The 25,282-nt window shown below is 38.6% G+C and overlaps 1 protein-coding gene and 1 long non-coding RNA gene across 4 annotated transcripts in view; one reads left to right on the top strand and one right to left on the bottom strand.

Moving 5' to 3' along the window:
• Positions 1-19,542, bottom strand: part of LOC132113060 (uncharacterized) — a 95,366-nt gene extending 75,824 nt beyond the window's left edge. The window contains exons 1-3 of the long non-coding RNA XR_009425075.1: positions 19,481-19,542; positions 16,014-16,099; positions 15,805-15,918 (exon numbers count right to left, since the gene is read on the bottom strand). This is a non-coding gene — a long non-coding RNA (uncharacterized LOC132113060). The remainder of the gene's footprint in view (positions 1-15,804; positions 15,919-16,013; positions 16,100-19,480) is intronic.
• Positions 19,543-19,570: 28 nt separating this feature from the next.
• Positions 19,571-25,282, top strand: part of kiz (kizuna centrosomal protein) — a 28,461-nt gene continuing 22,749 nt past the window's right edge. For all 3 annotated transcript variants that reach the window (XM_059520863.1, XM_059520862.1, XM_059520861.1), the window contains exons 1-4: positions 19,571-19,723; positions 20,347-20,409; positions 21,373-21,535; positions 22,975-23,055. In XM_059520863.1, coding sequence (XP_059376846.1) covers positions 19,659-19,723; positions 20,347-20,409; positions 21,373-21,535; positions 22,975-23,055 — 372 coding nt within the window. In that variant the 5' untranslated portion in view covers positions 19,571-19,658. The remainder of the gene's footprint in view (positions 19,724-20,346; positions 20,410-21,372; positions 21,536-22,974; positions 23,056-25,282) is intronic.

The raw sequence follows: 25,282 nt of genomic DNA, 5'->3' as shown, positions 1-25,282 counted from the left end.
CTGTTCTCATCTTCCTCCTTTTCCTGCTGAAAACTAAATTGCGGTGATTGAGGTGGCGAGTAATCCTCAACAACCGATTGTAAACTTGCAGTTAGATCTGCCTCCATTTTTTGAATTAAACACCTACTTATCTAGATCCAATCAGGTGCTAGTTGGAAAATAAGCCACGCCCACTACTTTCCTCATTTATTATTCCGTTTCTCTCGGAAATACGTCACAACACTGGAGAAAAGTCGTTTGCAACTTCCGTTTCACGGGGACTTTAAGGACCGTAATACGAAAAAACTGGCAAGTAAACATCTTTAGAAACCACTTGGAAGCGAATAGCACATAACTGCCATTAACCCATTTGCTTGCAAGCATCGCCAACCGCCCCAGTTTATTATCGTTCATTTTCACAGCACGTTAAACATCACTCTCTTACTTGATCTGGATAAACCCTGCATCAATTGAAAGCCAATTGACCAATATTTCGATAAAACATCATTTCAGTGACAGTTATTCAGTAATTATGCCAGGAAAACGATTCCTATTCCTGAACGGTAAACGTCGAAGTGTTAGCTCGTGGACAAATGTTGATCGTGGATCTAGTCAGAAAGAATCATGAGCAGAAACTTCTTTATTTTGGGTATGTAATTTCTGTCTCCATGCCAAAAATGGGGGGTGACTGGTAAGGGGTTAACGTTACTGCTGTAATCATGTCTTTCGGTACAACGTCCTACAAGACTAAACATGCTTCATCGTTTCCAAAAGCCTCTGTTTCCACAGTCCATACTACAACGTGAAAACAGCGTTCCAAACGTATCCGCTCGGGAGACCGTCTAAAGAGCCCGGAGGCCAAACGAGAGGAAAGATGCTTTTCCAACAGGAACCTAATAACGTGGACAAGGCTTGAGGAATTGTCAAATCAGGCAACCAATTGCTGAGCTGGTGACACAGTAGGCTACCCATTTATTTTTAGCTTGCCCCATCAAATGTTACTAACCCTTTTTTACTCTTCCCACAGCCAACATCTACAGCAGCCGAAGCAAGTAGCCTTGCACGTACCTCCTCACTGCCGCAGCAGTGTCTGCTCCCACAGGAGCCTTTCCTGTACCTCCTCACTGCCGCAGCAGTGTCTGCTCCCGCAGGAGCCTTTCCCGTATCTCCCCACTGCCGCAGCAGTGTCTGCTCCCACAGGAGCCTTTCCTATACCTCCTCACTGCCGCAGCAGTGTCTGCTCCTGCAGGAGCCTTTCCCGTATCTCCCCACTGCCACAGCAGCGTCTGTTCACACGCCAAAAAAATAAAATAAAATAAAAAAAAAATATTAATAATTTCCGCTTATAGGTATGTCATGCATCCTAGGTTGCGGTGACAGCATCATGTATCGACAATAGCCAAGACGATATTAGGCCCATTCTCCAATCAACGTTTTTTATTATAATTATTTGGCGGCCTACCATAATTCGGCTATCAAACCGCTTCGTTATCCCATCTCAGCACTGCACTTCACACTCGCCCGTGCTCTCAAAGGATGACGTGAGCCTGCAGGTGGCAAAGAAGTCTCCATCCACAAATAGACATGCATCGTTTGCAGATATAAGGTATTCCATCGTACTTTAACAGGTAAATCCGATACGTGCCATATTTTAAAGGAGCTCTCACTAACGGAGTTTAATGCCACAGTTACATTAGAATGCATCTCATTCTGGTCTCAGGGGAGGCGCGTCGGTCCCATCATGAGGCATGTGGTCCGGAGCGCGTATGACCAAGGCATCATTTCAACCGAACTCACTCCAAATATATGAACTTACCGGTTTTTGAATACCTTATATTTAAGGCATTTGTTTACGTCCATATTAGGGTTAAATCGTTGGACTTTAAATGGAATCTACTATAGTTAAAAAAAATAATAATAAAAAATAAATAATAAAAAAAACAGGACAAGCGAGATGACAGTAGTGCCGACTACATGAACTAGCAGTTTTAAATATAGTATTTTATATTTAATGCCAGTTTATCAGTACGTCCGAAAAATATATATTTTTTTTCGATTATTGGTGATTCCATAGGCTTTTTCGTGCACCTGCATGGTTAAAATGGCAAATAGTAAGCTCAGACAAGTATAAAGTATCTTTCCCTTACTCCACCCATGCACGATTACATCGTCGATATGTACCATCGATCTCATGTGCTGACAATATGACAATATGACAATTCGACAACGACCACATCGCCGATACATGGCACCTATTTGGGGTACACTGGCACAGGAAATCCAATTTATTTTTGCACGCTTAATTTCGAATACAATGACTGCACCAAGATTTTTCGAACTCATTATCGGAAGCAGCTTATTGGATTTGCTAAACAATTATTCAAGTAAGCTTCGCAGCGTCTACCCTCGTAGACAACCAAATCCTCCTTAGTATCGAACTCCCTGTCAGGCGCTGCAAGAGTGCTCCCGGTTGAGCCAACCTTTGCCTTCTCCGTTCAACTATCAGCAAAGCTTACTCGTATGACATCGTCCCATGGTTTCACAGACAAGGCTTAAGCTAGTCCCAGACTAAAATACATGTTTGAGCTGTCTCAACTGAAAATATCTTGCTCTGACACATCTTAAAATATGTCAGTGTCATTGTTCTCTGTCAAGATGCACACCTGTAAAATTTTCCTCTAAGGCATTTTTGTAAAAGTTGCTTAAATATCTTAATTTAACTAAGGCCTAGTCCTGGCTTAAGCATAACCCCATTTGTGAAACCAGGCCCGTGAGTATTAAACTCCTGTCAGATGCTTTCCCGCTTAAGCAATCTTGGACTTTCCATCCGACCACCAGCGAAGCTTTCCCGATTAAAAAGCCAGATTAACACCGGAAGCCGGCCATAGCCTCCCGGCCAGATAACCTTACCTTTTTCTATCCTATGGCCGGCAAGGCTTCTCTCTTCGATGCCAGGAGTTTGAGCTCCCATCGGATGCCGACGAAAGCCTCCCGGCCAGACAACCTCACCTTTTCCATTCTGCGGCCAGCAAGGCTTACCCGTTCGTTGCCAGGAGCTCACACTCCCATCGGACGTAGGTGAAAGCCCCCGGCTACCCTTTTGCCATTCTGTCTTACGTACGGAGAGGTTTACCCATCCAATGCATGAAGTCAAGGCTCCCATTGGACGTAGGTGAGAGCTTCCCGGCTAGACAACCTTACCTTTTCCGTCCTTTGGCCAGCGAGGCTTAACCGTTCGATTCCGGGAGCTAAGCTCCTGTCGGCCGAAGGTAAGAGTCTCCCGGCTGGACAACCTTTTCCGTCCTTTGGCCAGCGAGGCTTAACCGTTCGATTCCGGGAGCTAAGCTCCTGTCGGCTGAAGGTAAGAGCCTCCCGGCTGGACAACCTTTCCATCCTTGGCCAGCGAGGCTCACCCGTTCGATGAGAGTGCTCCCATCGGACGCTGGCGAGAGCCTCCTGGCCAGCCAACCACGACCATTCCACATGGTTTAGGTTACAAAACCTACAAGCAAGCCGTTCGATGCCGCAGGTACCAAACACACAAATAAACCCTCCCTCCTTCCTACGGTCGTCAAGGCTTACACGTCTCTTGCCGTGAGTAGCAAACTCCCATAAGACGCCGACGACAGCCTAACGACCACACAAACTTATCTGTTCCATCCTACGGCCTGCGAGGCTTACCCAGTTGTTTTTGGGGAACAGGAAGTCCCCGTTGGATGCTGGCAAGAGCCTCCTGGCCACCTATCGTTACCTTTTCCGTCACACATCCGGAGAGGCTTACCCGTTCGATGCGTGTGCTCCCTTCGGACGCCGGCGAGAGCCTCCCGGTTAGACAACCTTACCTTTTCCATGGTCAGCGAGGCTTACCCGTTCGATGCGAGTGCTCCCTTCGGACGCAGGCGAGAGCCTCCTGGACAGACTTGCTTTACGTTTCCATTCTACGGTCGGCGAGGCTTACCCATTCGATGCGTGTGCTCCCTTCGGACGTCGGTAACAGTCTCTCGGCCACGCAACTTCCCTTTCCATTTGACAATAGGCGAGGCTTAACCGTCCGGCGCTACGAGTCTCGTCCTCTCGCCAAATCCTGCAAAAAAAAAAAAAAAAAAAAAAAAAAAAAAAAACCCAACAACTCTCAGCTACCCTCACATCTTTTAACCCCACCTGGCGAGGCTTACCCGTTCGATGTTCTGAGTTTAATGCCCCATCGGATGCCGCGAGAGTCCTCCCAGTCGGGTTTTCCTTTCCACTCTCCCTGTCCGGCGAGGCTTACCCGTCTGATGCGTGTGCTCCCTTCAGACGTCTGGCGAGAGTTCTCCCGGTCGGGCCTATGCTTGCCGGCCGCAAGTGAGTCTCATCCATCCGATGCCGTGAGTCGGGATCTCCCTTCGGATGTCGCCAGAGTCCTCCTTGTTGGCCAGCCCAAAGCTTTTTATCTGCCAAACCGAGAGGACCCAGACGTCCGTCATTCTGAGTCTCAATCTCCTGTCGGAGGCTTCATGGGCCCTCTCGGTCAGCTTTAGGCCCTTCGCCCACTGAATAGCAGGGGCTATCAGCCAGTAGGGCCCGTACGCCGACACCGTGACCTATTCCGGTCGAGGCAACTCGGGTCCTCCCGGTCGGGCACCACAACCACGCTGGTCCTCCTCATCGGCCGGTAGGGCTCACCGTTCCAACGCCACAAGCTCCAGTTGAGCATCGGCTCGAGCCCTACCAACCGGGCGCCAACAACTACGTAGTTCACTAGCTGCAGCCGGTAGGGCCTACTCTCCCAATGCCCAGGTCGCTCCCTCTGGAGTACGTAGGCCCTTTCAGCCCGCCAACGAGACGACTTCTCAGGATACTGTATGCTTTTTGGGGGGGACATTCTTTAAACTGGCGGCTGTCCTCTTGTACATTTGCTTTTTGGGGGGGTACTCTAGGTTCGGGCCATTCCCGAGCTTGGAGCCCTTCCCCGGACAGCACGCCAAATACGCATACCATACCTCAGCTAATTATATGTAAGCGTGAACTAGTGAAATGAAATTTTATTAATAAGATTCGGGAGGAGCGCGTCAGATACTTAGCCTAATCAACACAGGTGGACCATAATCAAGTAATCAATCCCATAGTATAAATATCGCTGACTTCCCTCTATCCATTGACGTTTTATCAGCATCCCTCCTCCACCCCATCCCCTCACTTTGAGTTCACTTTATAAATAGACGGGGAAGGGGGGGTACTCTAGGTTCGGGCCATTCCCGAGCTCGGAGCCCTTCCCCGGACAGCACGCCAAATACGCATACCATACCTCAGCTAATTATATGTAAGCGTGAACTAGTGAAATGACTGGGTGAAAAAATATAACTACTGGAAATAATATATTTTGTTTTTGTGCAACATACAGAACATTAGAAACAGAATAATTTGTTATTTGTTTTTTCTTTGAATCGTTTCCTAAAAATAAAAAAAATAAAGATTGACATCTTTATTTAACCTAAATCTGTAAATACAGTTATTAAATTTATGTTATCAAAATCATATACATATAATTTATATCATTTCATATAATTCCGTTATTTAATAATAATCATGCACATAATTTGATTGTTGATTGATGTATTCATTTACTTTGAATGCCAGAAGAAAACATTATCCAAACATATCTTTTGGAAAACCATGTTATTTTTTTCATTTGGTTGGGGAAATAAAAGAGAACTTTGTACCCTCAACTAGGAGTCACGCAATACCAGGTCTATTAAAACTTCTAGCAAACCTTGCATTTTTGGGCTCCAGTTCTTTTCATCAAACTGTGCCCTTCTTTATTTCTTTATTATTTATTTTCAACTGGGCTTATTTGTTCTGTGCTTGTTATATTGAGTTGGTTGATATGTAAATTAAATGTTGCATCTGTGTTCTTTACTTTGCACATTGTTAGTAAATCACCCGCATAAATTTTCCTTCCCATCAGTGCTGTTATGGACTAATTTGCACTAATTTGCCCTGTTTAGTAAAACTGGTCCAAAGTTTTTTTTTTTTTTTTTTGGACAAATCATACCACCAAATACTTTAAAAATGCTTAAAAGGTAATTGTTTTTAAAAATGCTTAAAATGTCTGCTATAAACTCCCATTGCCAAAAGTAAAACTACCAAATCAAAAAAATGATAAAATGACATGACTTAAAACATGGGTTTGAAAAGGATTGTGTCCCATATTCAACAACTTAAATGCTTGCTTTGTACATTACATCCGTGATAAAGATTTGTGTATTGTGTAACTTGGTATGTTGTGATGTTTTATGTATTTTATATTGCTAATTCTATGTAAGAGATAAAATGCTACCAATCACTGAATATGAAAGATATTAATAAGCCACCCTATTCCAAAAACATACACAAAATACATTTTAAGGACTGTAATTACCTACTTTAAAACACCCAGTGTATTTAAGCCGAATAATGTAAAAGGAAAGGGGGGGAAAAGTATGCCTGACATAAAAAAATACTATCCTTTAAAAATGTGATTTACTCCATTTCTATAATAATGGATGGCTTTAACACCTAGGTGTTAGTTTCGCAGATTCTGTACAGGTTACCTCATTGTGGCAGCATATGCTTTTAGCAGCCCTCTTGATTCTGATCAATTTGGTCTAATTAAACTGCTTTACATTTACTAGGGCTTCATTTTACAAAGGCATTTCAAATTATCCCTCATAATTAGTCATGATGAGATCCCATACAGCAGAAGCCTTTGTTTTTAAATTAGCTTTATACCACATCTATTCAACATGTGTGAGAGCTGCTTTATTCCATGAGTCAACTTTTAATCCTGCTCCTAAAGCATGAAAATTACTGTCACTGGCAAGGATGACATGAAGTCTTGACATTTGTTTGGGAGACAGGCTGTGTCCAATTCCTTTTCTATCTTAAGCTTTAAAAGAAAAGCTTCTCATCAAGCCACACTCCATTGTACTTTATTAATGTTTCTAGAACATTTTTTTGAAAGAGTGTTTTGAACCTTTTTATCCACTTCACAGCACTTCATTAATTGCTTCTGTCTCTCCTGCATACTCATAAATGTGCACAGACACAAATTCTTGCATGTAAGTGAATATTTTCATGCGAGAACATAAAGATTTACCCTGATAGAAACACTTCTGTGCATCAGTGTTTCCTTTATTGCTTTTCAACAGCAGAGTGAATAACCAGCATCACATTTTACCCACTCTGTAAATGCAAGTTTGCTCTTTGAATCAGATGAAATAAAAAGATAAAAACACTGTGTACAACAGTATAATGATAAAAATGTGTATCCATTGAGTTGTCCCTGTGGGCTGCACACAAAAAAGAACATATAGCACAATGAGTGTAGGCGCCTCATGGGCTATTGACTATATGAGGTATTTTTTTTATTTATTTTTTTTTTTTTTGATGAACCATTAAAAAAAACCTTTACTGAACCATCTCACTGAATCTGTTGGAAAATCTGTTTGTAAAACTTAAATCAGTGTAATTACTGACTAGTTGTTTAAATAAAGTTTAAAAAAAATTATAAATAAAATTTTAATAATAAAACTACAAAAATATTACGATATGTTCAAATTTTAGCTCAGTTACATATAAACCACCCAGTTTCTCACCACAGATCAGTAAGCTGGCCTGGTTAATTGCAAAATTAAGCCAAAAGATGTTATCAATTAACATAAGTGTCCAGTTGTTGGAGCGATGATAAAAGCTTAGTCAGATTCACCTTCCTCATGCTATAAGGCCATTAAAATAAATCAAGTGACTATTGAATTAACACAGAGAACTTGAAAGCTTTTATACTCTGATGTAGAATACATTGAGAATAAAAATTAATTCACCTCCTTTGCGATTTGCCATGGGACTATCAAGCTGCATGGAGACAATTTATTTTTTGAAGGAAAATCTCCATTGTGAAATTGAAATTGTCACTCATATTGTGCCTGAAAACTCATGGCCCAATATCTGTGGAAAATGTTAGTTATGTGAAAATCATTCAATACATTTCTGTTTATAAAAAATAACAAAATAAAAAATAGATAACATGTTTACCCTACTATGTTTCCTTTCTTTACAGAGGCTCCTTAAACGTAGACAACATGTGAAATAATATGTTGGTCCCTAATTACTGTCATCCCTAGTTAAATGAATCCTTGGATATTGCTTAGATATTAAAAGTCACACAAATTTGAAGTGAACACAAGAGACAGCCATTACAGCCAATACTCTGAAAAACTGCCAGCAGAATAAAAAAGAAATATATATATATATATATATAAAACATGTTGCATACAGCTGAGCTCTATGTTCCAGCTTCCACAATCGAGACAATACACAGCCTTCAGTACGAAAATAATTTGAAGCACTGTATGAGCTGTTTATCAAATTATTGAGCAGACAGATGTTTGTGACTGCTTCACGGTTACACCCTGGATCTGCCAGGCACCAAAACAAAAGTCTAAAGGAATGGTTTGTGATGTGCCCAGAATATCAATTTAATTTACTGCTGTTAATTCACATGCAAATTTTGGCCTCCGTTAAAGCATATCAATTACCCCACCTACTGTATCTGAGGGCCAGCGAGCAGTAGAAGATAGGGGAAAATAACAAACCACAAATGAATAGTGATGATACAAAAGGAGGACAATGAAATATTTTTTTTCATACATGCTTAGTTCAAAATTTTTGAGGAAGATATGTTAATTGCAAGCTAATAGATAAAAAAGAGACAATATAGAGATATGCCCTCTTTTTGCTTGCTGAAATTCTCATTGTTCAGACACTCTTTCTTGCTGCCTGTAAATGCAAAGACCAAAACTATAATTCACCAAATGCTTATGACATAAGAGTCAGCTTTTAGACTTACTTCCATATCTGTAAATAATTTCAGTGGTGTGAAAAGAATGTAAAAATGACAAGGCAAGCATTAGTTAGTTCAAGCTAGGCAGATCAAAAGTAATTATTGGTAACTAATTCCAAAATCTATTCATACTTTTTCTATGTAAATCAAGAGAGTCACAATAAGTCGGAATGGGTTAAAACTCCTTTGCAATAGGGGTGGGCGATGTGGCAAAAATATATCATGATTTCTTTCAGAAATATCACAATTCAGGATTTTATCAGAATTCTTTGTCATGTTGTTTTAACCATTTTGCAAGTTGTCTGAGCAGTACAAGCCAAACTAATTTCCCTATCATAAAGACAAAGCCATTCAAGGTATCAAAAAAAAAAAAAAAAGATATTTAGGCTAAAGTGGGGGAAGATAAAAAAATATTTGTCATTATTTTATCTAACAAAGATACACATTACAAATACACATATGAATAAAAAAAACTGTGTTTTATTTTAAGGTAAAATAGGTGTATTTAACAGGAGCATTTAAGAATTTAAATGAACAAATATAAGAATAATACACTATATGGATTGATTCCTATTAAAACAACTGTATTAAGGTTTTTCAGTCAAGAGTAGTGAGTGATTTTTCTCTTTGTGTTTCGTTGTTTTATAAACACTGAAGCAATATTTCACCCAAAAATAAAATTTCTGTCATGTCTGTCAATTCTGTCATAGTGTTTTATTTTTATACCATCATTTACTCACCCAAAAGATGTTTTAAACCTGAATGAGTTTCTTTCTCATCCTGAACATAAATGCTACTTTGAAGAACTTGGAAAACCAAACAGTTGCTGGTCCACAGCAACTCTGACTGTAAATCTTTCCTACTATCAAAGTTAACGTGGACCAGCTACTGTTTGGTTTCTTCAAAATATCTTCTTTTGTGTTCAGCACAAGAAAGAAATTAAAAGCTACAGGTTTGGGACAACATGTGAGTAAATAATGACAGAAATTATATTTTAGGGTGAACTATCCCTTTAATGACAGTCGGCAGCTTGTGTAGTTCTGTCCCTTTAAAGGGATACTCCACCCCAAAATGAATATTTTGTTATTAATCTCTTACCCGGATGTTGATCAAAACAAAAAGCTTTGTTCATCTTTGGAACACAATTTAAGATATTTTGGATGAAAACTGACAGGCTGGTGATTGTCTCATAGACTGCCAAGTAAAATACACTGTCAAGGTCAGAATACTCCATCTGCACTCAGTGGTTCAACCTTAACGTTATAAAGTGACGAGAATACTTTTTGTATGAGAAGAAAAAAAAAATAGCAACTTTTTTTTAAACAATTTATCTTCTCTGTCTCTCCCCACATCACTGTAGCGCCATTTTGGAGAATATGAGTCAACGCAGGCAGCGTACACTCTTCTGTGTCAGCCACGCCATAAGGATGCATTTTCTATGTGTATTTGTGCATTGATTTGAAAGAAAACAGCACATCCTTGTGTTCCGGCTTACAGAAGAGTGTAAGCTGCCTGCTTCAACACATGGTTGAACAACTGATGGCAGATGGACAATTCTGACGATGCTTCTCATACTTTTCTGGACCTTGACAGTGTGTTTTAGAAGGCTCCCCGTTTTCATCCAAAATATCTTCAATTGTGTGAAAACGGACAAAGCTTTAACAGGTTTGGAACGACATGGGGGTAAGTGATTAATGTAAAAATTTTCATTCTGGGGTGGAGTATCCCCAAAATGCACGCATCTAATATACAGGCATGCATCCATTTTTCTCTCAACTGTTTACTTTCATTTTAGACATAACCAACTGAGTATATATGTAAACCCTGTGTGTTTTGACAGTATTAGCTGAAAAGATCAATTAGTCCAGTAATCAGGCACTTTTTAGCATCCACAATCAGAAATCGTATTGTCACACATCCCTACTTTGCACCACTACATAGACTCTCTTCGCAACAACATCTGTCTTATTCAACTCAAGTGATGCTGCATCCTTTAGTACAATATCAAAAACCACTCCTACATTATGAGTTCTTGCTGAATGACATATTTGTCAAGGACTGATTGCTTTCTCAGCTCTGGTGGATCTTAGTAGAAGACGAGCATTAAACATTTCACTGTCGTAATTTCCAAAACAGGATTTTTTTAGAGCTCTTCCTTGCTCAAAGAGCCCCATGTCATTATCAATTATACATGCAGGAGGCAAACAAAGAGATTTATTAGCCAATAAATAATCTCACAGAGTGACCAAGAATGGAGAAGATTAGCATGTGAAAGGCAGAGCAAAACTCCCTCGTTCAACAGTTAAGAGCAATTTAATTGGGGAAAAATTGGGAGGAATTAGAGAATATATCAGTAGGGGATGATAAACAGAACACCTCATACCTATGCATAAATCTTTAACAAGATATGCATTAATGACTACATCTCTGTTAAAGCATTGTTAAAGGGTTAGTTCACCCAAATAGCAAAATTATGTCATTAATAACTTACCCTCATGTTGTTCCAAACCCGTAAGACCTCCATTTATCTTTGGAACACAATTTAAGATATTTTAGATTTAGTCCGAGAGCTCTCAGTCCCTTCATTGAAGCTGTGTGAACGGTATACTGTCCATGTCCAGAAAGGTAAGAAAAACATAATCAGAGTAGTCCATGTGACATCAGAGGGTCAGTTAGAATTTTTTGAAGCATCGAAAACACAATTTGGTCCAAAAATAGCAAAAACTACGATTTTATTCAGCAATGTCTTCTCTTCTGTGTCGGTTGTGAGAGAGAGTTCAAAACAAAGCAGTTTGTGATTTCCGGTTCGCGAATGAATCATTTGATGTAACCGGATCTTTCTGAACCAATTCACCAAATCGAACTGAATCGTTTTAAACAGTTCTCGTCTCCAATACGCATTAATCCACAAATGACTTAAGCTGTTAACTTTTTTAATGTGGCTGACACCCCCTCTGAGTTCAAACAAACCAATATCCCGGAGTAATTCATTTACTCAAACAGTACACTGACTGAACTGCTGTGAAGAGAGAATTGAAGATGAACACCGAGCCGAGCCAGATAACGAACGATAGACTGACTCGTTCACGAGTGAAGAACCGGTTGCATCGGTTTTCGGATCACCAGTACTTCTTTCGGACAGTTCGATTCAATAAACCGTTGAAGAAAACTGTTCACCGGTTCTTTTGCGCTCAACGTAATGGCGTCATTGGCGATGATCGCCCTTGATTCAAGCCTTCGGTTTACCCGCGCTCATAACATTAGCACAGAATCAGTTCAGAATCAATCACCAAAAGAATCAGTTCGGTTCAGACGCTCTGTGTGTCAGTTTGCTTCACACTGAATCACACATGCGCAGTATCATCAGCTCCTCGGTTCTCGAATCGGATGCGTCTGACAGAAACGGTTCATGACTCGAGAACGAGTCAGTCTGTTGTTCGTTATCTTGCTCGGCTCGGTGTTCATCTTCAGTTCTCTCTTCACAGCAGTTCAGTCAGTGTACTGTTTGAGTACATGAGTTACTCCGGGATATTGGTTTGTTTGAACTCAGAGGGAGTGTCAGCCACATTAAAAAAGTTAAAAGCTTAAGTCATTTGTGGATTAATGCGTATTGGAGACGCGAACCGTTTAAAATGATTCAGTTCGATTTGGTGAACTGGTTCAAGAAGATCCGGTTACATCGAATGATTCGTTCGCGAACCGGATCTGACAAACTACATTTTTTTTAACTCTCTCTCACAACAGACACAGAAGAGAAGACAATGCTGAAAAAAGTCGTAGTGTTTGCTATTTTTGGACCAAAATGTATTTTCGATTCCTCAAAAAATTTTCACTGACCCTCTGATGTCACATGGACTACTTTGATGATGTTTTTCTTACCTTTCTGGACATGGACAGTATACCGTTCATACAGCTTCAATGGAAGGACTGAGAGCTCTCTGACTAAATCTAAAATATCTTAAACTGTGTTCCAAAGATAAACGGAGGTCTTACGGGTTTGGAACAACATGAGGGTAAGTTATTGACATAATTTTGCTATTTGGGTGAACTAACCCTTTAAATAACACTCATACTGTTTTTGCCACTGTTGAGAGACTGACAAACCCCCCAAGTCAGATTCCCAGTGAAATGCTCTCAGACAGCAAATGTAATGAGTTTGCTTCCTTCTTTTCTGAGAAGATCATCAATATCAGGAAGGCGATTAGCACATCCTCAAGTAATGCAGAGGTCAGACAGATTAGGCCACAATATCAAAAAGATACTACTGTATGTCTATTTTTGAAGCAATTGATAGCAAAATTCTGGAAGACATAGTGCAGCACCTAAAATCATCAACCTGCTATCTTGACACACTTCTAACATCTTTTTTTCAAAAGTGTGCTTAACTGCTCAGAAGCAGATCTTTTAGAAGTGGTGGACGCCTCACTTCTTTCTGGGACATTTCCAAACTCCTTAAAAACTTCAGTTGTTAAGCCCCTCCCGAAAAAGAGCGAAAAGATCTCGATAACACCATTTTGAGCAATTTTAGACCAATATCTAATCTCCCTTTTATAGGCAAAATTATAGAAAAGGTAGTTTTTAATCAGCTGAACAAATACTTAAACTCAAATGGATTTTCAATCTGGTTTTCGACCGCATCACAGTACAGAGACAGCACTCATTAAGATAATAAATGATATTCACTTAAATTGTGACTCTGGCAAAATATCGGTGCTGGTATTGCTAGATCTCAGTGCTGTGTTTGACACTGTCGATCATAACATACTACTAGAGAGACTGGAAAACTGGGTCGGGCTTTCTGGGATGGTACTCAAATGGTTCAGGTCAAACTTAGAAGGGAGAGGCTATTATGTGAGTCTAGGAGAGCATAAGTCTAAGTGGATGTCCATGACATGCGGAGTCCCACAAGGGTCAATTCTTGCACCACTCTTGTTTAGCCTGTATATGCTCCCACTAAGTCAAATAATGAGAAAGAACCAAATTGCCTATCACAGCTATGCTGATGATACCCAGATTTGCCTAGCCTTATCTCCAAAATGACTAAAGCCCCATTGACTCCCTCTGCCAATGCATTGATGAAATGAATAGTTGGATATGCCAGAACTTTCTTCAGTTAAACAAGGAAAAAACTAGTAGTCATAACAAAGTCATGTCAAAGTAGTCATGTCAAAGCAGTAACTAAATCAGCATACTATCGTTTAAAAAAACATTGCAAGAATTAGATGTTTTGTTTCCAGCCAAGACTTGGAGAAACTTGTTCATGCCTTTATCACCAGCAGGGAGGACTATTGTAATGGGCTCCTCACCGGCCTTCCCAAAAAGACCATTAGACAGCTGCAGCTCATCCAGAACGCTGCTGACAGGATTCTGACTAGAACCAGAAAATCTGAGCATATCACACCAGTCCTCAAGTCCTTACACTGGCTTCCAGTTACGATTGATTTTAAAGTACTTTTACTCATATATAAGTCACTAAATGACCTAGGACCAAAATATATTGCAGATATGCTAACTGAATGTAAGCCTAACAGACCACTCAGATCACTAGGACCGAGTCAGTTAGACATACCAAGGGTTCACACAAAACAAGGGGAGTCCTCCTTTAGTTACTATGCCGCCTGCAGTTGAAATCAGCTTCCAGAAAAGATCAGATGAGCTAAAACACAAGTCAAAATTAAATCTAGACTTAAAACTCATCTGTGTAGCCGTGCATTTATTGAATGAGCACTGTGCAATGTCCGAACTGATTGCACTATATTTTCACAGTTTTATTTCTTTTTTTTATATAATGTAAAATAATTTTCTAACTGTTTTAAATTCATTTTAAATAAGTATTTTTTAATAATTTTAAAAGTTTTAAATTTGCTTGTTTTATTCTTGTTATTATTTTTCTTCATTATTATTTTACTTTCTTATTCTTTTCTTATTCTACTTTCTTATTTCTTATTCTTTCTTATTAATCTGTAGTAATTAAATTAATAAAAAGGTAGTATTAGTCAAATCTGTGTCCTATTCACTGAGAGAGGCACTATATGACAATGTAAGGAGAACTGCAATGTAAGGAGAACCATTCAAATGCAGTAATTTTGCATAATTTATAATGCATATAACAACACAAAATATTAGTGTTTCATTAAATGTAATAGAAGCCTATGTAATTATAATGAATTTTAATATATTAAAATGCTGTTAAAAATCACACATTATTTGTTATTTGTCACATGTAGTAGACCATTTTTGTGCTATGGGTAATAGGAGGATTTAATAGTAGCAAAGAATTAATTTGCATTTTAATTTACACCAACAGTAAAAGACCAACAAGTGGGCAGGCAAAATGCTAATATGCCATGTTGACGTCAACATGAAACATCTTGGGATTCGTTTTAAAAACTACTCGTTTCAATAATTCAGAGTGGACTCTTTCTTCTGAGAGACAACAACTTCATACACAGTGCACTTTCAGATTTTTTCATTCGCTTAGGGCTGTGTTACACAGCATGAAAGGTAATTTTCAAATACCCATAATGGGGGCACTTTAATTCGGTTATATTTTGAGGCTGCTTATTTGTCACCTATGGTATCGATTCAATATAGATTCCTCTCTTATGAGATTCTGCTTTTTCTTGCTTTTTCCTTTCTATCACTATAGCATATAATGCCAATAAATGCAACTGCAACCGCAGGTTAATGGTCTCAATTTGCCCATTCTGAGGGGAGTTTCCTCTTCTATAGTATAGGCCAGTTGGGAAATGGAGAAAGCTCCCGATATGCAATAGATGTCCGAATAGGAGAGCAATTTACAGTAAGTGGGTTTAACTTCTTTCTGTCTTATCTTAAAAGAAATGGTAAGAATGGTAAGAAAAAATTACCACCTAAAGCGAATCTCAATTGACAGCCAGTACTATTGTCCCTGTATCCCTTACAATGCTTGATTACTCACCTCTATCATCTTGAGAGACACTTACCTTCATGTTCAGAGCATCTATCTAACTGATGTCTGCCTTTGTGTGATAAAAAAACCCAAAAGACACATGAAACTCACATTCGGCTGCCTCTTTTTCGATGTGGACACCACACAGCTAGAGACAGAAAACATAATTTAGTGGACCATTTGGATGAGGGTCAGGGGTTTGTGCACAGTTATTTTTGAAGGCAATGACACCTGTGTGCTTACCTTGTGGGCTTGCCTTCATTAAGAAGTGTGTGGAGGAGGTCAAAGAGAGAATCACATCACAAGTGTTAATGGAAGACACGATGAAACTGAACAGAGAAAGAGCGGACACAATCAATTTCTCCTTCAAGATTCCACACAGTGACAGACTAGTTCAACAGTCAGAAACAGGTCTCTGTTACAGTTCCACACTCGTCAAGCAGAAATTTCAATTGTAGATTCAAAAGACATTTAGAGAATTAGCATTTTAGAGCCATGAATATCCTTAACTATTTCACATAGGTTTTTAGAATTTTTTTATATGCAAAATATAGTGATTAAAGTTACAATGAAACAGAAGTAACAACCAAAGTTTTTGTTGCTAATTAGAGTGTAATGGATTATAACTTTGTTCTATGCATCGGTTGTTGTTTGGATGTTAAGATAAGGAATTGGCACTCAAAAGCGGAGGCAGATGACTGAAAGCTTGCAGTGGATGGGAATGAAAACATTAAAGGCTGGAATGCACTACATGACTTTGAAAATCTAATATTTTTTAAAACACTAGGCATCATACACTTTGGAAATAGTGACAGAAGAAAATTGGCCATCATGCACTACACAACTGAGGATGGTAGACTACAGCTATGTTCACTCTGTCAGTTTTTTGGGAGTGACAACCGCATTTACTTAACAGGTGTGAGTTTCGAAATGTCCCATTCACACAGCAGCTTACAGTAGCATCTCGAATCCTGTCAGTATGAACAACAGGAGTCAAGCCTTTATTCCTTACCAGTATCCGTAGCAACAGTGACCAAAGTAATATCAAAGATGGCGACGTCCTTAAAAAAGAAAGTCTTAACACTTTCTGACAAGACAAGCATCCATTGGAGCTGGGAATTCATCCATCAAACCTTCATTAACCGACATCAGTTTTTATATTTTGGTAGAGAGCGGTGCATATTTGAGTTGCGTGCAGAACACAAAACTGACTGGATCTAAAACTTCCAGATGACACACAGCTCATTTCTGTCATGACAACTTGCGGAGGGATTGGCATGGTAATGTACATGACAATGTGAATGTATTTGATCTTGGCAGAATAGATCTGCTACGCTGCTGCAGCAGAGCAAGTACCAAGACTTGCTACTGCCAATATATCCACAACATGCTGCTGTGAGCATGTAAGAATATTGCTGCTGCAAATATAAAATACAAGAAATAAACCCCCAGCATACACGAATCACCTCGTAGCAGATCTATACAGGTGGAGCTGGGGAAGGTGGAGGGTTTCTGAAGCAAGCTGCACTGCTAGCGGCAAGCTCTAGTCATATATTTGAATGATGTGAGCAGTGAGCTCATTGGCTACCAATACAGGAGAGAACCAATCAGCTCTGTCATGTGATTATGATGTCATTACGTCAGATCTGCGTAATTTTATGTGACTGAAACCTCACAACCTCACACGTAACACACACAACACACCTGTTTGTGCAGCAGAGCGGCTCTCCCTCGTGTTGTATGACGTGATAGACAACTAGTTGTCCCGTCTTGTTTTGTACAGCACATAGTTTTCGAGAATGTGGTTGTGAAGGCCCGTTCAAACCTAGGACAATAACTATAAAGATAACAATAAAGATATAGTTCTAAAAATCGTTCTCAATATAAAATAATTAAGTTCACACCACAGCTATAAAGATAAAGACACATAGAAATGATATCGTTGGAATCACTTCCAGAATTATTTTTTTTCCCAGCTGATGAACGCTAAAAATCATTGACAGCCAATCAGAATCCATCCTGCTATCTCAAGCAGGAGAATTTAAAGCGGCAGACGTATGTGCACTTAGAATAAACAAATGGTATCGTCTGCTGGTGTGGATGCTACTATTGTTTTTTTTTTTATAGTTATCATTTTTTGTGTGAACGGGTGAATGGGTACACACACCCATGTTCTAAAATCGCCTGAAAATTTTAAAAAGGTTTGATATATTCCAAATGAGTCTGAGACCATCATATGCTACGCAATTTTCTATGAAATCTGTCAACTCAAATCTGCAGACTGGCTTTAAATTTCGATAACTACCGTCAATTAGTCCATACTGTAAATCAGTGGAAAATCAGGGCAAAAATGAAACGATTGGAGAAGTTCTGCATCTGTGTTTTTCCTTTTCACTGGAAGGTTATAGATTGTGTTTCAAAATTATGATATTGTGAGGTCAAAATAAAAAAAAATTAAAAGAAAGTAACAAACAAAGAACAAAGAAAGAAAGAAGCATACACTCATTAATTGAACACAATAAGATAATGTATTTCAAAAACGGTGAATTTCTAAGAGGTTTTTTTTTATTATTATCATTATTATTATTATTACAGTCAGACCTCAAATGTGTTATTGTCACGATCATTAGCTGGAGTGCCCACGAACTTCAGTAGAGGGCACTCTACTCAGGACCATTCCACCCATCAACCACCAGATGTCACCATATCACTTGGACACTAGCACCTCTCATCTGTTGCACCAAACCCAAACTACATCTCCCATGAGCCTCTGCATCACTATCACCTTGCCACACCTGCACCTCATTTACACACACATATAAGCAGCACTCACACACAGCCACATTGTGAAGTCTTGTTTAGCCTGCCTGACATTTCCGAGCGTTTTTCCTAGTGTTTGTTGTTCCTGTGTATTATTTTGGATTGTTTAAACCGACTCTGATTCTCTGCTGCCTGCCCTGATCTCTGCTTGTTACCGTTAATGATTCTGGATATCCCTAACACACCTGACGCCGTTCCTGATTTCTGCCTGTATGACCATTCTCTTAATAAAATTCTGCACATGGATCTGAACACCTCTGACTCCTCGTTACAGATATCAACACTACTAACCATGGAATATTAACAGACAAGATGAAAGCAACGTATTTTTGGTCATGAAGTCAAAAGCCAATGCATACGAGGCAAATTATCAACTATATTTTAATCAGTTATAATTGGCAGGGGGAAAAATACTACAGTAAATGTCCATGTGTTCATCTGTCATTTGTTCTGGTGTTTAGCCAAAAGCAATGACATTTTCAGGTGCATTAAGTCATGTATACTATTTCATTCACTATACTTCAATAATACTGAATATGAAGATCATACTGCAACCCAAGAATCAGTAAAAGTTGGAAATGGGGGGTTTCATATAAAATGTAAGCCTGTACAATTACAACATTTACTGTCTTCAGAGTGGTCCTTATTTATTTTGAAGCACCCTCACCCAAAACGATTTTAATTAATTACAATATAACTTACATCACAATACTTTTTTAAAAGGCATTGGTTACATGTGTATCTTCTTGTGGAAGATGATGTTTCATGTATGTTTCGTCTCGTATTAAATATTAATAATTATATATTAACATTCTGAGGTAAAATGTGGGGTTTGTACTTTTTATGTCGGGTTAATGTGGATGTATTAAGTCAAAACGCGTCATTTGTACCTTTTCACTCCTGTTCCAGTCGTGTAGAACTTGTCAAGCAGGCAGCGCCTGAGAGAAATTTTCGCGCCCTTCAGTAAACTAGCTCGCGCGGTCTCCTGGGTAACGGTGCCTATGGCAACCACTGTAAACAACGCGCCCTGCGACAGCGAGGTGAAGAGCGAACAAAACAGCTAACGTTATGGCTTTCTGCAACACCGAGTATTTCGACCAGATTGGGAATATTCAAAAGAGCATGCACGAACGGTAAGACCATGGTGTACATATTTATGTATTATTATTATTATTATTTTTACGATATTACGATAGATGCTGTATTGTCTGTGAAATAAACATTAGGAAATGTAAGTGGGCCTTGAATGAGGCAGCGCGGTATATTTCAGCTCTCACCGGAATGTAGCTGTCGAGCTCGGTGAGACGAGAGCGATCACTAGTGGGAGTGCGCTGAACTACTCATTATAGCGTTTAAAATACAAATAATGTATTAATAATCTGTGTGTGGTAGTAAGCTCAAGTAGTATGTCAGATTTTTGCTTATCTATCTTATTTCAGTATTAAGCAAGTTCGAAAAATTAACTTTAGCCTTCGCAGATTATTGCTTTTCAGGATGACAGATTTGTATACTGTATAACTATATTTGGTCGCTTTCTTTTTGTGAGAAATATAAGGTTTTACTGTATTATTAAGTTAGTATATTTGGTAACGCTATCTGGTTAAACTGTATATATATTTAATAAATGTAATCTGTTTAAACTATACGTTATATGTAATAATAAATTCTTAATTGCTACACAAGAACTCTGAAAGCTGCATTATTACATTTACATTTAGTCATTAAGTATTAAGATTGTTTTTTTTTTTGTATTTAGGGAAAGATGGAGACATGAGCTGGAGGAAAAACTGTTTGCCTATTTAAGATCAGAAGAAAGATTGTAAGTATAAATACATTAGAACCTTACAAAAATATTAATTGTAAATATCTTATCAAGAAACAAATAAAATGATATAAAATATATAATGATTTGTGTTATCCTACATCCACATCCAAACAGAATCCATAAAAATAAAGCCATTGTAAGTGTGTAGACAAAAGGCAGAAGCACATGTTTTGATGTGCATTGCAATGTAGGACTGTATTCAGGGCAAAGAAAAAAAAAGAAATGTTTATCATCTTTCACTAGGTTTCATCTGTGCTTTCAATTTATTACTTTGAGTAATTATTTGTTATTTTATCCTTTATCCTATGCATTTTTTATTATTATTATTCTAATGAGTCTATATTGTAGTGACGATTTGTGATGCTACTTCAATTGTTTTATTGTTTCACTGATATAATAGGCATTCTCCAATAAAACTGTTTATTTCAGGACAAATAAGTAGACTACGCACTCATTAATGATTTAGTGATACTTACTCTGTTTTCTGTCTCTGTTTAAGTGCTTGACAACAGTTTTTTATGATGGCTCAATTAAATGCATTTATAAAAATAAAGAATTTTGATATGAGGCCATGACGGTCAAGGGTATGTGAGAAGTTAGCAGACCAGCATTTAGCATTCTTTTTAAAATTCCAGCCGTCATTATCCATTTTCGCCCTTTGCTAGTCACAAAACTCCATCTTAGCTGTGGAGAATCCATTAGTACTACTGTAAGTGGCCCTTGACAGATATGCTGTGTTTTAGTTTGTCTTGTACTATGCACAGTGAGGAGCAATTAGTTATACTAATAAGCTAGCATTAACCTATTTATAGTAATGTTTGACCTGTTTGTAACAGGTCTCTATATTTATTTCCATAAATAAAATAGACAAAGTCAGTGCAGCCTGTTCTATAAAAAAAAAAGAGAGAGAGAGAGAGAAGCAAAGCTGTCCATTTCATGTCTGTCTCCTGCTCACAGGACTAAGTTGAAGTGTGCCAAGATGCACTGCTATTACAAGGAGCTGTGTGAGAGAGAGCAGCAAGCAAAGACACGCAACCTTGAGCTTCTTGGGAATGTGGAGAACTTGGCATCAAAAATGAATGAATTCTCCATTGATTGTAGCCGGCTGCTTCAAAAGAGGGTAACAACCTTGCCCAGCTTCATCTGTCCCAATATCCATCATATGCGCTTCTTAAAACATTGCTGACTCTTTGTGTGTTGTTGTGTCACAGTTTTTATCATTAAAGATGTATGTATGATTTGGTTTAAAGCAAATACATCAAATCAAACTGTCGCTTTGGCAGCCCAGCCTGTCTTTTTGTTTTTTTTTATTTAATATTTTGTTATTCTCATGTCAGAACACATGTTTGTGTTTTTTTATTTATTGTAGATGTGAAATGAAATGTGAAGTCTTGTGTGTTATACTAACCATGATATTCAGTGACCCAAATGACAGCTGTTCGGGAGCAAAAATGTTAGTGTAGTCTCAATGTTTGATTTGCATTTCCCAAAACTAAGAGATTCTTTTGAGGCACTGATTTTTTTTTTTCCCCCCAGACATATATTCTGAGCCTCAATTAGACCATTGCCATAATCCTGTAATTGTCCGTCTAATTGTCTTCCAGTGTTTAAACATTCACGCTTATTGTTGTTTGGGAACAATCATAAACACTCCAGCACTCATTTATCACTGCACACAAATGAGAAAAAGAAAACAACAGCTCCGTCACATTGTCACTTAAAACTGAACAGTGCTCCACAGCTTAATATCAAATTAGACAAATTGTTTAATTACACCACCACAAATTAATCGCCTTGTATTCAGATTGTGGAGTGCCTCTGAATTTGCCTTTTTGTGAAAAGAACCCGATTTCCCACTTTTTGTGTGTGATTGTTGTATTTTGTGTTGTTGCTGAAAGGGTTGCTTTGAATTGCAGTAGGAAAAGATACCTGCTAATGTAGCTGCCAGTCAAGGAGTATCACTTTGATTTTTATTACACTCATTTGATCGTCATTACTTAATTGCTTGAATTCACACCGTGACCTCAAAACTTCACATTCAGCTTTAAAACACAATTTCTATTTCCCTCACTTATGTTTTTTCTTCCCCACCCAGATTTTTAACAGTGCTAAGATTTGTCTGCTTGTAGCTGTGTTATCACGTATGAAAGGGGTGTAAATGGTTTGCTACTCTGGTCCCTTTTGGGAATGCAGACATTGTTTTACGAGAATGAAGTGGGAGGTTGGAGGTAATCCCAGTGCCCTCATCTATGCCACTGGTTAACTCGCCAAACTGATTAAGAGCCTTGGCAGGCACTATTAAGGGCACTCACAAAGGAATACACACACTGATTAGTGCTACGTTTAGGGACATAAACAGATTTTTATCCTCCACTGCTTTGTTTGTAATATTTAATGAAAAAAGAAGTTTATAGATTTGAGTAAATTGTAATTTCCTGTGTACTTGTGTCTCGTCACTACAGAGTTTTTTTTCTTTTTCTTGGAAGAACCAGGTTAAAAATTGCATGCATTGTTAAAAACGATCTATGTTAGTAATGATTTGACTTGAATTTATTTCAGCTGGAGTGCAAGAATCATATTACCAGACTAAAGAAAGACAGGAAGAAAATGGGGAGCAGGGGGGAATCGGAAGCAGACGAGGTAAGAGAAAATTATCGTGTCATCTATGGAAATTACAGTTCAGTGGGGAATTTACAAAGCTATCTGTGTGCCTTTGATAAAACTGCAGTGCTGTGATGGGATCCAATGGAAGTGTGTCGTTTTTTCAAAAGAAGAGAGTTGAGAGTTGTAGAGAAAAATACCACAACCATTATTCTGCTCAGCCTCCCTCTTCAGGAGACACTTTTGACAGTTTATATGGGGTATCAGTGTTCAAAGGCCACAATTAATTTATTATCAAAAGCAAATTGGAAAGTGCTTGAAGTAATTACTGTTTTGCTCAAATGGCTTCTTTGGTTTAACAAAGGAGTATCACGGTCTTAAAACAAAATGATATTATGCATTTTTAAAAGGCTTTTTAAAATGAGAAAAAAAGAATGGAAAAGAGCCGAGGAAAGAGTATTGCGGAAGCCTCTGGCAGCTAATGCAATCCAGCTGACCGTGTGTCAGTTTTGTCTGCAGTGTTTATTTCACGTCATGTGTGTGACAGCTAAAACAATATGCATCCAAACTCTTTCTGTCAGTCCCTCAAATAAAAGTCGCCGTTATGTAGAATGCTCTGTGGCGGTCGTGAGGCTGTTCATTTTTCTCGTCGTATCTGTAGTGCCGCAGGTGTCTAATCCTAGCTGCTTTGCCCGCACAGACGATGTAGTTCAAGCCCGTGGCTGTAGCTTTCCCTCTCTTCAAGCAACTCGAGCTCTCTCGGATGAAATGTGGAAGACAGCTCATAATGACTTGGAGCATTCCGTCTAGAGCAGTCACTTGTGACTGTGCCGCATCCCCTCTCCCAAATCCCACCCCCCTCCCTCCGGCCTGCCGATATTGTAATGAGCAGAGATGGGAGGAATCACTCCATTATGCATAGGCGCCACCACTGGCTGCGTGCATGTCCCCGAGGCTGCAGCATTCATTAAGGGGAGCTTACCAGCCTGAAAGCTGGGAAGCCACGATAACGGGATATGATTTTCATATTTAATATATTCCTTGGAAGAGCAGGCGCGTGCCGCAGATTGATAGAAGAATCAATTGCTACTTTAGCGAAACACTTTCTACTTTGCCCTGCAGCTAGCGATGGAATCACTCAGCCAAGAAATTAACTTTTCCTCTCACTCCATTTCTTTTTTCTTTTTCTTTTTCTTTTTTTTACTTCTACACTGGATCTGCCAGACAGACTGCGTGGTTTACAGTGGATGTTATTAAGCAGCTAACGGGTTGTTATTTAAGACCCTTATCAGAAAAGAAACAGAAGCCGTTTCTTTTTTGCTATTTTTTTTTATGTTGAATGTTTTTTTTTTTACCCATCCACCACTCTTTCTCCATAGTGCGGTATTTCTGTCATGAAACAGAGTTTAGGAGCATAGGATTGTTAATAAGATTAAAAGTTAAGACACTGATCTCAGTGCACTCAGCTGAACAGACAGTTGGAAGAAAATCTAACCTTGACCAAAAGAAATCCTAGTCACAAAAATGATACTTTGAAATATTTTGGATAAGCTTATTTGAAAAGAAGCCACTGTAACCTGAATTGTCAGGGTTGAGTTTTGGGGCCAAGGACTAGTGGAAGTAAAGCAATGAGAGAAAGACATATCAGAAATGTAGCTCCCACTTGCTGTCAATAAGGTATCCTTGACCCCACCCAATTAATTTTAGCACTTTTAAACCTCTCGACTCGGTGTACTTGACTTTTCTTCAGTTTTACTTCCTTTCATGTTCATGAATATAGAAAAGTAGTATATCACATTTTTACAGATACACTTGAAAAAATATTTATCTTTTTTACATTTGTCAAAATATTAACAAACTCTTCCCATGGGTATTTAAAAGGACATGCCTCAAACAGTTAATTCCCCTCAAAATGTTAGCTTACCCAAAAATTATCCTGATCTCACCTTTGTGTTTTTCCAAACCAGTATAACTTTTAATTCACTGTTGTAAACAAAAGGAGATGGCAGAATTTTTATAATATACAGTGGAAGCAAATATGGAATGCTGAGGATGCTGAGGATTAAAAAATGATGAAAAGCACCATGTAAAAAAATAAAAAAACATGCCATATTCCGAATCATAACCAGTCACTATATACTACTTTTAATATGTAAAAAAAAGAAAATCATACAGGTTGAGAAACAGTTCTATTTTAAACAGTCATTTATACACTTTTTCATAAAAAAATTTATTGTAGTGAAAGTTTTAGCAATGTTTTATCTCC

This window comes from Carassius carassius, chromosome 32 (genome assembly GCF_963082965.1).
Source record: "Carassius carassius chromosome 32, fCarCar2.1, whole genome shotgun sequence".
In the NCBI taxonomy this organism is placed as follows: Eukaryota; Metazoa; Chordata; class Actinopteri; order Cypriniformes; family Cyprinidae; genus Carassius; species Carassius carassius.
The sequence above is the reverse complement of the archived record's forward strand: the minus strand, read 5'-3'. Positions and strand labels throughout refer to the sequence as shown.